Source organism: Habropoda laboriosa, unplaced genomic scaffold, assembly GCF_001263275.1.
Source record: "Habropoda laboriosa isolate 0110345459 unplaced genomic scaffold, ASM126327v1 scaffold90, whole genome shotgun sequence".
Classification (NCBI taxonomy): domain Eukaryota; kingdom Metazoa; phylum Arthropoda; class Insecta; order Hymenoptera; family Apidae; genus Habropoda; species Habropoda laboriosa.
Window position 1 is genome coordinate 823,200 of NW_017100218.1, and position 13,138 is coordinate 836,337.

The following is a 13,138-nucleotide window of genomic DNA, read 5'->3' on the forward strand; positions in this document are numbered from 1 at the left end:
GTAATATCAATTTCCTCTTCCATACAATACTCACTTATTGCTTAGATACATACATACCTTACATTTTTCAGCCATTGTGTAATACACAAATTAAACTAAAAACACTGAAAAAATATTTATGAATAACGAGACTTCGAAATTGGAGCCTCATAACCCTGTTGTTCGATTCGAATAAAAATATGGATAATTTGTACAGTTTCGATGCAATTTATTTCCTCATAACATCGTTAACTACAAGGACAATCTATACCGTAAAACTCGTTTTTATGAAATTACCAATGTTTAAGGAAATATTATTGCGATAAATCTCGAAATTGACAGATTGTAAAGTTCTTTGTCGTCTGCCAGACATGTAACTCATCAAAGTAACTTAATCGTCGACTTGAAAGTAGAATTATAAATGTTTCTAACACTTTCTATAGCCATGTTACATTGCTTTCAGAAATTTTTGAGACGAGCCATAAATTCACTCAAGGAAAAAAACAATTATCAAATGAAAAGGAAAACTTGAAAATAAATTTCCAATAATGAAAATCGTACTTAATACAGTACTCGAGAACGACCAATAGAGCAACTCGGAAAAACGATCGTGTTTCTTATTGGATATCAATTATAGCCATGTTATCTATCAAACATACGCGGAAAAAACAATAGGAGTCAATGCAGATTTTAAACTTGGTAAGTGTTATACACTTTTTTTTTATTATGGTTATTTAAAACTTATACAAGGAATATGATAAGTGTAAATGAAGAAGTAAATAAATATTTGATTTGCAGAAATATTTATTAAGTATTTATACATATGCCATACATAGTGTTTGTAATCAAAAAATTGTTAATGATGTTAATACAATAATTACTTCACAATATGTATTTCAGATAAAATTAGAAAAATGTTTGACTTTACAAAATCTTATCCCATTTACATAAAAATGCATTATATGATTTCAAATTAACTTAAAAATAAATCGCAAATTGTTAAACATAAATTAGAAAGCAATTACCATGTAATTAAATTTTATCTTCGAAAACAGTTTATTGTATATAAAAATCAAAGAACAACGATTAATTTGCAATTAATAATACGGTTTTATTACGATATCTTCTTTTTTAAATACAGATATGAATCATACCAGTGTTTTAAAATTTGATTCGTAATTATGTCGTTAGTAATCCCGTAAATTTTGATTATAATACTAAAAGTAAAGAGGTTGTATAATTAATGATTTATAAGTATTTTGCTTGAATGTGTAATATAGTTTTTATTGGATAACACGAAACAAAGTATTGAACAGAGATATATATTTGAAGTTATGAAAAAATGCGAAGATCAGTATGGTTGTAGAACAGGATTATAGTTAATCATTGCATAATTATGCAAGAAGTATTCTTATAACATATGACACAGCAGTGGTAGAATATATGTATATGTTTATATAGTGCCTTACCCTTCAATCGAAATGATCCAAACATTAATGCTTAATATCAAATTTTTTTTTTTTTTTTTTTTTTTTTGGATACATTGTTTTTACACGATTGTAAAGTACAGTCTTACTTGATAAGAGAATGTACAATAATGAAATATTAAAATTTTTTTCTATATATTGATTCTAAAAAAAGATTGGGACTTTTAAATTGGAAATTGAAATCTTAGATTTCTCCTTTAATATTGTGTAAAGCTTTTTTTTTTTTGTTTTTCATTGGAAACGATGTAAAGGACTTTTAATATTTTTTTTTGCCAAAGCACTATATTCATTTATAAATATTAATGTCTAGCTATCATGTACTTAAGAAGTTACAGATATAAAAGAATTTTTTATATAAAAGGGAATATACTTTTTGCCCAAAGTGTATGTGATTTTTTTTTTCCATCAAGAATGCAAATGTACATTAACACTACGTGTTTTATCACATGTTATTTGAATATAGATTTCGTATAAAAAAATTGTTTCCGAACATTTTCCGTTATTTGAAAATGTTATTATATGGAGCATAGTGTTTCTTTCTTTTACACATGAACACAATTAAAAAGTTTGGAACATTTCAAATGTTGAGCATCATATATATTAATAAAAGAATATGTCCGAATGCAACATTGCTTAATTCTACATATACATTATAATATCTATATTCATATAGAATTTTCATATCTTTCATAACAACAAAATGACTCTTTCTGAATAAGTTTTAATAAAATGAACACAAAAATCACCTACAGTATAGCAAATTTCATGCATATATTGAACAATGCTAAACATGAAACATGAAAGTTGCAAAATTTATACTACATATTTGGTTAAAATTTTTTCTTTGTCTGTTCAATAATATTTATGTTGTATCTGGTTACATCTTTAGAAATTTATCTAAGGGCACTAAATATGCCTAGCAATAATACTCCAATTTGTGTTACAATCAGCAAGATTCACATTATACAACAGATGGTAACACCTATGCTATTCAATTTTAATTTTTCACATCACTACCAATTTTAGTATTTAAAATATTAATGAAAAATTTTTAAAATGGTTTAACCATATAAACTAAGTATATACCAATAAAACGTACTGCATACTTTAACATTTTTTGTAACATGAATATGTTATGCGCCAATGAGTTAATAATATAGTTGCATAAACGTAATTCTTAAAAGTAACTTTCATATTAAAATCGCGTACATAAAATGAAAGTTACCTTCGTGAACTCTATGCTACAACATAAATGGTCAACATTGCACATTTTAGGCACTAATAATATTAAAACGTTCGTGCGTGTGTGAAAGGTTCAAAAACCAAACAATGTAAAGTATTAAATATAAAGATTAAAAAATATAATTTTTTAAATTTCTAGTCGTGATATATACATTTACACAAATATATTTGAACAATAATTATAGGTAAATAATGATATGTGAAAATACTAAGCAAATTAACTATTGTAATATTTAAAGTATTGCATAAAGTGGCAACTAAAAAACTAATTTATTTTACTTGGTTTTTGAGTCCTTCATACACAGATAATTCCCAGATAAAAATAAAGCATGTATTTATGTTGTTAATAAAGCAAGAGAAGGTAGTTTAAGTAGGTATAAATTACTATGGTGTTATAAATTGTCTACAATATACAAGATTGAATGTACACAACATTAGCATTAGTATGATAGAATTAAAGTTTCAACTGCAATAAGCTATAGATCTACCAACATCAATGATGCATATTCTTAAGTGCTAAGATTTATTAGTTTTACTCAAAACCATAAGCTCAATTTATCTCCATGTTGAGCATAATTAAAATAAAGATTCATTTTTGTAACTGTACGTTAATCGTGAAATTCATGCACTTGTTAATAATCTTCTAATATAACTGATTATTAATAGAATCTCTACTGGAGGCAGTATGTTTACATAACAGGTATGGTGTGCTTTTTGAAGCAAAAATATTATAAATTTCTTTGCACCACAAACCTGTGAAATCAAAGGAGATATTCTTCTATTCGTTAACGCAATATAATAATATACATATACAGTAAAAGATAGTTGTTGATTTGAACTTGTCAGACATCATTATCAAATCAGTATTACTAGAGTTTCAAAGTTTACATGGTTTGTCAATATTCTTGTAGGGCAGTACTATTTTAACAAGTTGGTAGATTATATCTCTAAATTCTCTCTCTTTTTGCACTATAACAATGTAGAGAAACAAAATGAACTTTGAAACTCTAGTTATTATGAATACACTACATATATATACATCAAAGAAAAAGTTCTTTGAAACTTTTTCTTTCTATTACATGACAGAATTTGATACATGAAATATTTATTTAATGAACTGAGATCGCCTGTACAAGGCATTAAAATTTGTCACGTACAATTTAATGAGAAATTGTATCCAATTCCGAAAACCCGCTTAAAATCAATACTGCTCCCTCTTGAAATATCTACGACCTATTCTTTACTAAATCCTTTCCTTCAGGATTAATCAGAAAAAGTGTCACAAATGATATGACATTCATCATTTTTATGTCTTACACATCAATGACTTAAATCACTCTAATTAAATTCTCACTAATCTAATATTTTACAAGCAACCTTGCATCCGGAATTAAACATCTATCATCCAATTAATTATTTATATATAACATGTAATAATGCAACATTTCTCGTCATAAAAAATCGTAAGCCTTAGTCGTAATTCGAACAAGGTCATTTGTAATTACAGAATGGATAGTTTTCGTCACTGAAACGTTAACAAACCTGTTCCTAAAGACATTCATATTTAACTTTTTCAAAATACAATGTAAAAAATATTAATATTAATAATTTTAATTGACAAAAAAATTTTTAATTTTTTTTATAGAAAGGAACAGATTTCTTAACTACTTTCATAAGGAGGGATTGTTTATACTTTAAGAGCAGCTTTGGGAGACCAGTGATGGAAACGGGCAGGTCCTGTAGGGTAGGATGGTGGATGAATCCACTTATTTCCTCTGTGACCCATAAAAGGAGGTGGAGATGGACCACCCAAAAAGTGAGGAGGCATAACATTATACCATGGTTGACTTATTGGATGAGGACCATAACCCATACTGAAGGAGTGACCGAACCAGGAACGATTTCTATTAAGGTGTAGCCTTGGGCTGTTCACGTTACGTTTCCTACCTGTACCATTATTGCTATGCTGTTGATTTTGATTAGCAGAGCTTAGTGGTTTTGATTTTTGTTGCTGTTCTGTATTAGTAGACAAAGGGGATTTCTGCAAAACATATAAAACGTTAGTATTTTTGTATCTAAGTTTCGTGTATTTTATATCATTTTCTAACACTGAAAAATAAAAAATAAAGTGTAAATATATATGTAGAATAATATATATTAACCTGTATCTTAGTCGGCCCCTCAGATTGTTTATTTTCCTTTTCCAATCCATCATGGTTTCCTTGAAAAATTGGTACAGTATTTTCTTTATCTTCAAATGATGCCAATGTACAGTATGATCCTTTACTTTCTCCAAATCTGCAGCAAACCTCATTAGGATCAACCCAAAGTGTTAATTCTACTGGTAATGATAGGTCTTCATATTTCACTCCAGCAGCATTGGCAGCACTCTCCAAAGTTGCATCCCTCCGGTTATGACCATTTACACGAATACAACGATAACCTTGACCTTTGAATGGCTTGTCAGGAAACCAATGATTTTTAAAACGTTCCGTCAACAATTCCACCAAACGTCGTTTAAAACACTCCAATTGATCAGGACTAAATTTTTCGTTTTTTTCTATCAGCTGTACTAAGAATAGTACTGCTGCAGTAATCTCGTTGCGCATGTTGCCTCTGTCGTGTACCAAGTTTACAATTTGCAGATGAAATCCTCCTTTGACGTTGTGATACAATATTCTTGAAAACTAAAGTACCATTTGCTGAAGCTGATGTGGAGCACATAGAGCCCTTCTGCACGGCAGCAATGCTTAAATCTTTTATGATCTATGATGTTTTTCCTTTTTTGTTTTTATTTAGTAAACAACTTTTGCTATGTTATTCTGTCTCTTCTTTGGTATACACAACTTGTTCCAATTATCTCTACTATTCTTATCTGAAATTATATGAAAAATATCATTATTACTAATAAATAAATAAAAATTTAATATTATAAATGTTTATATTCACTAAAACATTAAAGAAAGAACATATTCATCCCAAAGAAAACTTTTCAAAACAAAGCAGTCTCAAAATATCACATATGTACATATAAGAACCTTGTTTATTTGTTTCTTTAATGATTAAACTGGAAAGAATGTTCAAACAATCAAATTTTGATTACATTGTGTACACAGGTCTTGTTGCATTACATTATTGATATATACGTATACACGCTAAACGAATGATTTCATTTCACAGTAGAACTACACAACAATATGTTATGGGTATTAATTAGGTTATAAATCATAATAACTCAGGTTAGGAAAATTGTTCAAAGAAGCAGGATTGACGGTTTACATCGCGTTCATGACGATTAGCAATCAGAAACAAGGCAAACGGCACCATTGTAAGGTATATTAGATTTTAGAAAACGATTGCTTTGAAATAATGAGCACAACGAATTATGCCAGCTCATTCTTGTCGTACCAGGTCGTGCCGTGAGCGATTGTTCCTGAAATACCACAACTCATAGTTATAGTGATTATTTATTTATCGCAATATTTTACAGTCGTTGCAACTATACGTTCTTTCCATATCCTTAAAAATTGAATACTAATATTAAATTGACCTTACGAATCAGTGACGAAAATTCCGTGTTTCTGGTGAAACTACTACGTCTTCTCTCTCTTTAAATAAACGTACTCGACCCAACACGTGTTACGTTGCATCAATGTCCATGAAGTATGTAAAAAAATATAGACTCTCGACAATTACTTTTATTTGTAATTGTATAAGTAAAGAGAAAGTCATTTATTCTGGAATAACATCTAAAAATATTAACAAAAACTAATATTTCGCAGCATTAAGATTGTAAAATAGTATTCTATGTTTTGGATAGAGTCCAAATTATGTAAGAAATATATGTTTTAATTTCTTCAATTCGTGTATAGATTTGAAATTGTCAAATTTGGTTTTTAACATTATTTGCGCAGTGATTGCATAATTTTTAAAGAACTTTGTCTAGAACGAACTGAGTGTTTTGATTTTTAATATTGAATGTAAATGACATAACAGGTATATATTAAAACGTGAATCATAAGCCAAATTTGAAAAAACTTTTAAACATTCTTAAATCTATCAAATTTAAACTTATAGCTTACTTCTCATGTTACTAGTACAATCATAGACGAGGTACAGAATAGATATAACATCTTATCGAACTTTCTGTTCAACGTTCTGAAATACCGATCGTGTAAAATATCCGAGGTTTTGTTATGTCCTCTACGATAATAGAGGGCAATGATCAAAGATGGTAAAGTCGGCAAATGTAAAAGATCCTCCTTTCTTAATCCTCGTATAAAGATATTTACATACAGGGTGTCCCGTAACTCCTCGAACACCCGGAAATGGGTGGTTGCTGGGGTGACTCTGAACAACTTTTTCCTTTTCCAAAATCCAGTTTGAAGCTTCGTTTTCGAGTTATTAACGAAAAACACTGGCCAATCACAGCGCGTGTAGAGCCCGCGCTCAGGGACGAAAACAGAGGCTCATCCGCGCGCGATCGAACAAATGTGTACGCGTGACTTCTCGGTTATCGATCGCTGTCAAAAAAATTTGACTTTGCACCGCTATTTTCATAAGGCTTAGAGAAATGGTTTTTTGCTGTTGTGCGCTCTGATTGGCCAGTGTTTTTCGTTAATAATTCAAAAACCAAGCTTCAAACTACATTTTGGAAAAGGAAAAAGTTGTTTAGAGTCACCCCAGCAACCACCCATTTCCGGGTGTTCGAGGAGTTACGGGACACCCTGTATATTAGATTGTGTAGCTAGAACATTGACGATTTCTCGGAAGCAGGATAAGAACTTTTATATCGTTGAACGGTGATTTTTAAGTAGCGAGATACTTTTATTTCACTGTTCATCTTTGAAACTTGAATGCGCACATTGTTGCAGTCTCTATTCTCGAATGCAACATCGATGGAAGCACTATTTCCATGCAAAATATTTTTATACGCGTTACTTTTGAATGAAACATTGCTTGAAGCGTTATATTTGAACGTAAACATTGTTGGAATCTCTATTTCTGATTGCAACATTATTAGAAGCGTTATTTCGAACGCAAACATTATTACAAGCACTACGCTTGAATGTAACATTGTTATAAACGTCATTCTCGCTTGTAACATCGTTAACTCGTATTATTTTCGAATGCGCATTGTGGCAAACGTGCTATCGAGTTTGCAACATTGTTGCCGCGAATCGTTCTCGAAAAACGCACACTGTTGCACGGTGCGCTGTTGTGCAACATCGTGACTTGCGCGGGCTCCCGAAAAAGCACATTGTTGCAAACGCGCTGTCGTGTTTGCAACTTTGTTGCCGCGAGACGCTCCCGAAAATTGCACATTGTTGCAAACCGGCGCGTCGTGCAACAATGTGCAAATTTCGGCAGAGATTCGCGACAACAAAGTTGCAAAACCGACAGCGCGTTTGCAACAATGTGCAATTTTCGGGAGCAGTCCCGGGAAACAAAGTTGCAACCCTGGTAGCGCGTTTGCAACAATGTGCAGTTTTCGGGAGCGACCCACAATACACAATGTTGCAAAACGGCGCGTCGTGCAACAATGTGCAGTTTTCGCGACAACAAAGTTGCAAACCCGATAACGCGTTTTGCAACAATGTGCAATTTTCGAGAGCGGCTTCCGGCAACAAAGTTGCAAACCCGATGACGCGTTTTGCAACAATGTGCAAAATTCGCGAGTCGCGCGCGCAACACGAAATTGCAAACGAGAGAAACGCACGTATTTTCGTTTGTAACGCTGTATGTCATGCAAAGCATTGTTGTATGCAGTACTTTGTACGCCAAACATTGCCACAAGCATTTACTTGAACACTTGTGTTCAAATGATAAAGTGCTAAGTCACATTTTCAACTTATTCATCTATGGATAACGCAGCTTGTACGAAAGCATCTGTATGGAAAATATATGCATTAACCGTGTTCCTTATTAAAATAAGGTTTGTACTCTAAGTAGAAATTTCATCCTATTCGAAATGAAATATACTTACAATACAATTGAAACCTTCCAAAGTGTGTTTTCTTCTCTCAAATAAAGTTACCAGTCGAATTCTTAGAACCCTCCACCGATTAACCAGCAAAAACGACACACAGAAATAATAATATCGAAGTTTTACCTACCTCTCGTACAATATCTTAAAGCAATATACGAGCACATCAGTTTCCACGTCCATTCGATTCACCCTCGTGAGCAGCCGGGAATCGATCGCGGGCACCCTACATATACTCGAGTAGGATGAATAGGGGACTCTCTCATATAATGTTTAATAACTCTTAAACTAAACCGAATATCTGAACAAAAATTAGATGGGAATGTAGCCAAAAGAGCTGCCTTTCAAATGCATATAGTTATTTGTACGAGAATTTAGTAGGAAGCTGTGAAATTAATGAGAAACCGTAAAAGTACTTGACGGTGTGCGGTATCGTTCCCGACATCACGTACTAAAAGTGTTAATAACTAATTATTGAAAGAGTTTAGTGTATCAAAAACTATATGAGAAAGTTGCTAGAGGTCCACAGAATCATTGTAATTATTGAGTTATTAATGACTTTTCCCTGGCCGACTTGGTGTAGCTTTTGGGTGGCGGAGTATGGCGGGCCGCCCTTGTGCGTTCCTTGTCTAATACCTCTGTTTATATTGTGTTCCTGTTAAAAAGTCGTAGTTCCAGTCACCTAACGCAAGATGGGGTTAGCCTTGCCCGCCATTTTTTTCTGTCCTTGTCTATCCCTATACCTTTCCTTGTCTAACTCATTTCTCTAGTGCTATCCTTGTCTACCTGTATTTCTTTCCTTCTCTAACACGCGGTGCAATTGTTGTCCTTGTCCACTCTTTCTCCTTTCCTTGTCCTACTTATATATTATTTAGAGAAGCGTCAGAAATGAAATATATATTCTTTGAATTTTTCGCTTTTAATAATAGTTATCGCAAATTAAAGCATAATTGCATGTAGGAAACAATTTATACATTCACAAGTATAGAATCCTATACTTCACGTGCGATTATATAATGTTCTGTCCTATACTTTATTTGTAATTTCAAAGTTACTTTTCATAGTATCTTATCCTATGCAATCGGTAACGTTGGAAGCGACAAGAAAATGATAAGGGCACTCTCAGCCCTCTTGACGTGGACAAAAAAATACATTCGCTGTTAGATCTATCCTGTGTTTCGTCTGTGGTACAACGTTGAAAATAATTTACAGCGTGTATAAACGTGTACAGTCAACATTCAAGAAATACATTATTTTTTAGCAATGTTGACAATAAACAACTGGTATTAATATTAAAAAAACAGAACGTAATTGAATTTTTTGAAGATGATCAATATGGACAGAAGTGCTCCAAATATTTTAATAACAGGTAAATATAATAACCCATGATAAAATAAGTTAATGTAGAATGACCACTTTCGAATTTGTGCATTTGAAAATAAAATAGTTTATAATGAAATAATAAGGTCTTCAATTTTAGGTACACCTGGAGTAGGAAAAAGTTTAATGTCCCGTATGCTATCTGAAAAAACTGGGTTAATCTGGATTGATGTTAGCAAATTTGCTATTGAAAAAGAATGTTTAGAAGAATATGATGAAGTATACCAGTGCCCTATTTTAGATGAAAATAAGGTCATTATTTTTCTTGCAACGAATGTCAAATTTTTGTTCATTTATTGCAATATATTTTTGAATTGCAGTTATTGGATCAAATGGAGATTCTCATGTGTGAAGGTGGAACAATTGTTGACTATCATGGAGCTGATTTCTTTCCAGAAAGATGGTTTGATATTGTTTTTGTGTTAAGAACGGACAATACTATTTTATATGACCGCTTAAGGGATAGGGGCTATACAGGGAAAAAATTAGAAGATAATATAGACTGTGAAATATTTCAAACAATTCTTGAAGAGGCAAAATCAGCTTACAGAGAAGAAATAGTTCATGAATTAAAAAGTAATAATATAAACCAAGTTACAGAAAATGTAAATAGAATATGTCAGTGGATTGAACAATGGAAAATAGATAATGAACAAGAATAAGTTAATTTTATGAGTTTTATTGTTTTTACTTTATGTGATCACGTTTGTTTTTATTTAAAAAGATTACGACGAAAAGTATTTTTGGCCACTAAAGATGAAGAGACAAAGTATAATGAACTATCATGATTAAATGTTACTTAGTAAAAAAATGTTTAAACAAATTGTAAGCATTAAATGTTACATTACATTATACATTTCAGATTTACAACATACATTTATACATAAAAACTAATGTATATATTATATTACAATTTTATACACTATTAAATGTTACGTTTATTCTATTATACCTAAGTCATGTTTTAATTTCTTCAATCTATTATTAATAGTATCATAATATTTCATTCTTATAAGAAGGGCTTCTGCCTTCTTGATGTCATTTTGCCTAAATGCATTTGCTATTTCCCTGTATGAAAAAATATGCTTATTAGTCTATAACAGAATAGAGCAGGTTTTTCTGTAATAAAGAAAATATTACATTGTTAATTTATTTAGTACAGACTGATTGTCTTGCACCAGCTTGTTGATTTTCTCTTCATTATCTTCTGCATCATCTATTTCCTCATTTTTTTCCATAAGTTCCATTAAAAACTCTGGATCCACATTATCTGTTCCTTCTGATATTGTTATGCCATTCAATTTGAGCATATATAATCCTCTTTTTAGTGGATGAATTAATGTACTGTAAGCCTCATTTACTAATGATGATAGAGTCTCAGAAAGTTGTTTTTCTTTCTATCAAAGTAAAAGGAAATATTTTCGTAAATTTGTCAATGGTCTTCGTATAATCAATTATACTTACCTCAGACTTGTTACTAAATTTATCAGGATGTAATTGTTTTTGTAGTTCTTTATACTTCTTCTGGACGTCCAGAAACGTAACGTCGTAACTTTTCGAGATGGCCATTATATCGAAATAAGTTACATTTTCGGGCGGTACTTGTAAAACTTTGCATTTGCTGCAAAACAAATCTGATTTATGTGTAAAATTACAATTCCAACATTTCAACGAGCTGTCACTCGAGTACCGAAGTGCGTGTATTACAATTAACGAAGGGACATAATTTTTGTCTACATAATACGAATGTAAACTTTGTTGTTGTACACAATTCAAGTATAAAACAGCATACTTTTTTGTAAGATTGAAGAGTGTTCTTCTCAAGTACATATTTTTGATTACGAGGTTATCATAACCTTATTATTCGTTAATTTGAAGAATAACTCCTACAGATTTGCGATTTTAAAGTAATGGCACTAATTAATAATATTATATATACATATGTGTATAGGTGTTAATGACTTGATATTGAAAAAGTGTGATCTATTTAATAGGTTATAGAGTATCACGAGTTAAGTTATATAGTTCGTGGTTCTAGTTGTTTTCAACAGGGAAAGGTATTGCTTTAAATGTGCAATTAATTTATTTACTGGAAATAAAAACAACACAACCATGCCAACTTATGAAATGCCATTGTTATTACGAATAGGAAGTAAGGTATCGTAAAAATTAATAATATTTCACAGATTTTACGAAAAATACGAATTAACCTATTCCGTAACCCAAATGTAAACACTTTACGGTGTTGTTAATAGTAAAGTAATTGTACTTGCAGGTGGAATATACAAATATTTTGAAGGCTGTGGCCAATGAAATATTTGAATCAGGTGGATTTATTAGAAGAATTGAGAACTGGGGTGATAAAGAACTTCCATGCAAAGCACCTGCCCATGGTAAAGTTCATACACACGCTGGGTAAGTATTTACTATCAATTTCTTTTTAACATGTACTAAATAAATACCGATTCATTATAATTGTACTGAATTTATTATTTTTTAGGCATTTTATGTTTTGCTTTGATAGTCCACCATCTGAAATATTCAACATCTATGATTATTGTAAAAGAAATTTAAGTATTATTAGAACACAAATATATAAGGAGTTTGTACCATCAAAAAATGTGGAATGTTCATTGGAAGAAGAACTATTGCCTCCAGCTTATAGGTGAGTACTTTTTTCTAATCTAAAGCAACATTTAAGTTCATCATTCCTAAGTATTCAATATACTTTTCTCATTTTACAGACCTAATGTTCAGAAACTTTTGGAAGAAAGCAAGAAACACAAAAGTGGCAAAGTCAAATTCCACTACAATTCTGGTCTTGATTACTATCCTTTCATAAAATAAATGAATTATTCATTGTTGCTTATTATATAATATAATATACTGTTAATATAGTACGTGTGAATTGAGAATAAAACATATAAGAATAAGTCAATGGTTCATTCTATCATATAAATAAAAGAACACAGATGAAAATAATCTGTGAAAAAGGAGAGAATTATTTGTTTGTTTATTCTTGGGTCGTTTATTAACTCATTAATACATTATAATAAATTATTTT

At 31.0% G+C, this 13,138-nt stretch overlaps 5 protein-coding genes across 7 annotated transcripts in view; 2 read left to right on the forward strand and 3 right to left on the reverse strand.

Moving 5' to 3' along the window:
• LOC108570892 overlaps positions 1-238 on the reverse strand; it is a 3,353-nt gene extending 3,115 nt beyond the window's left edge. Inside the window, exon 1 of the mRNA XM_017932822.1 lies at positions 58-238. Coding sequence (XP_017788311.1) covers positions 58-75 — 18 coding nt within the window. The 5' untranslated portion in view covers positions 76-238. The remainder of the gene's footprint in view (positions 1-57) is intronic.
• Positions 239-4,391: 4,153 nt separating this feature from the next.
• Positions 4,392-6,313, reverse strand: LOC108570911 (protein BTG3-like). Of its 3 annotated transcripts, none has more exons than XM_017932846.1 (3): positions 6,264-6,313; positions 4,871-5,583; positions 4,392-4,749 (listed from the first exon to the last, which is right to left on the reverse strand). In XM_017932846.1, exons 2-3 carry the CDS (start codon positions 5,315-5,317, stop codon positions 4,396-4,398), a joined length of 801 nt encoding a protein of 266 aa, XP_017788335.1. In that variant the 5' UTR covers positions 5,318-5,583; positions 6,264-6,313; the 3' UTR covers positions 4,392-4,395. The 3 variants fall into 3 exon arrangements, with proteins under 3 accessions (XP_017788335.1, XP_017788334.1, XP_017788333.1); XM_017932845.1 differs by having other exon boundaries at positions 6,259-6,309; XM_017932844.1 differs by having other exon boundaries at positions 6,117-6,306.
• Positions 6,314-9,979: 3,666 nt separating this feature from the next.
• Positions 9,980-10,736, forward strand: LOC108570929 (adenylate kinase isoenzyme 6). The gene is made up of 3 exons (XM_017932868.1): positions 9,980-10,063; positions 10,175-10,326; positions 10,395-10,736. Exons 1-3 carry the CDS (start codon positions 10,021-10,023, stop codon positions 10,734-10,736), a joined length of 537 nt encoding a protein of 178 aa, XP_017788357.1. The 5' UTR covers positions 9,980-10,020.
• A 276-nt stretch (positions 10,737-11,012) lies between these two features.
• Positions 11,013-11,904, reverse strand: LOC108570927 (iron-sulfur cluster co-chaperone protein HscB, mitochondrial). The gene is made up of 3 exons (XM_017932866.1): positions 11,539-11,904; positions 11,215-11,471; positions 11,013-11,142 (listed from the first exon to the last, which is right to left on the reverse strand). The coding sequence occupies exons 1-3, from the start codon at positions 11,902-11,904 to the stop codon at positions 11,013-11,015; spliced, it is 753 nt and encodes a 250-aa protein (XP_017788355.1).
• Positions 11,905-12,106: 202 nt separating this feature from the next.
• On the forward strand, positions 12,107-12,921 carry LOC108570930 (probable 28S ribosomal protein S6, mitochondrial). The gene is made up of 4 exons (XM_017932869.1): positions 12,107-12,231; positions 12,350-12,489; positions 12,575-12,739; positions 12,819-12,921. Exons 1-4 carry the CDS (start codon positions 12,187-12,189, stop codon positions 12,919-12,921), a joined length of 453 nt encoding a protein of 150 aa, XP_017788358.1. The 5' UTR covers positions 12,107-12,186.
• The last annotated feature ends 217 nt before the right edge of the window (positions 12,922-13,138 follow it).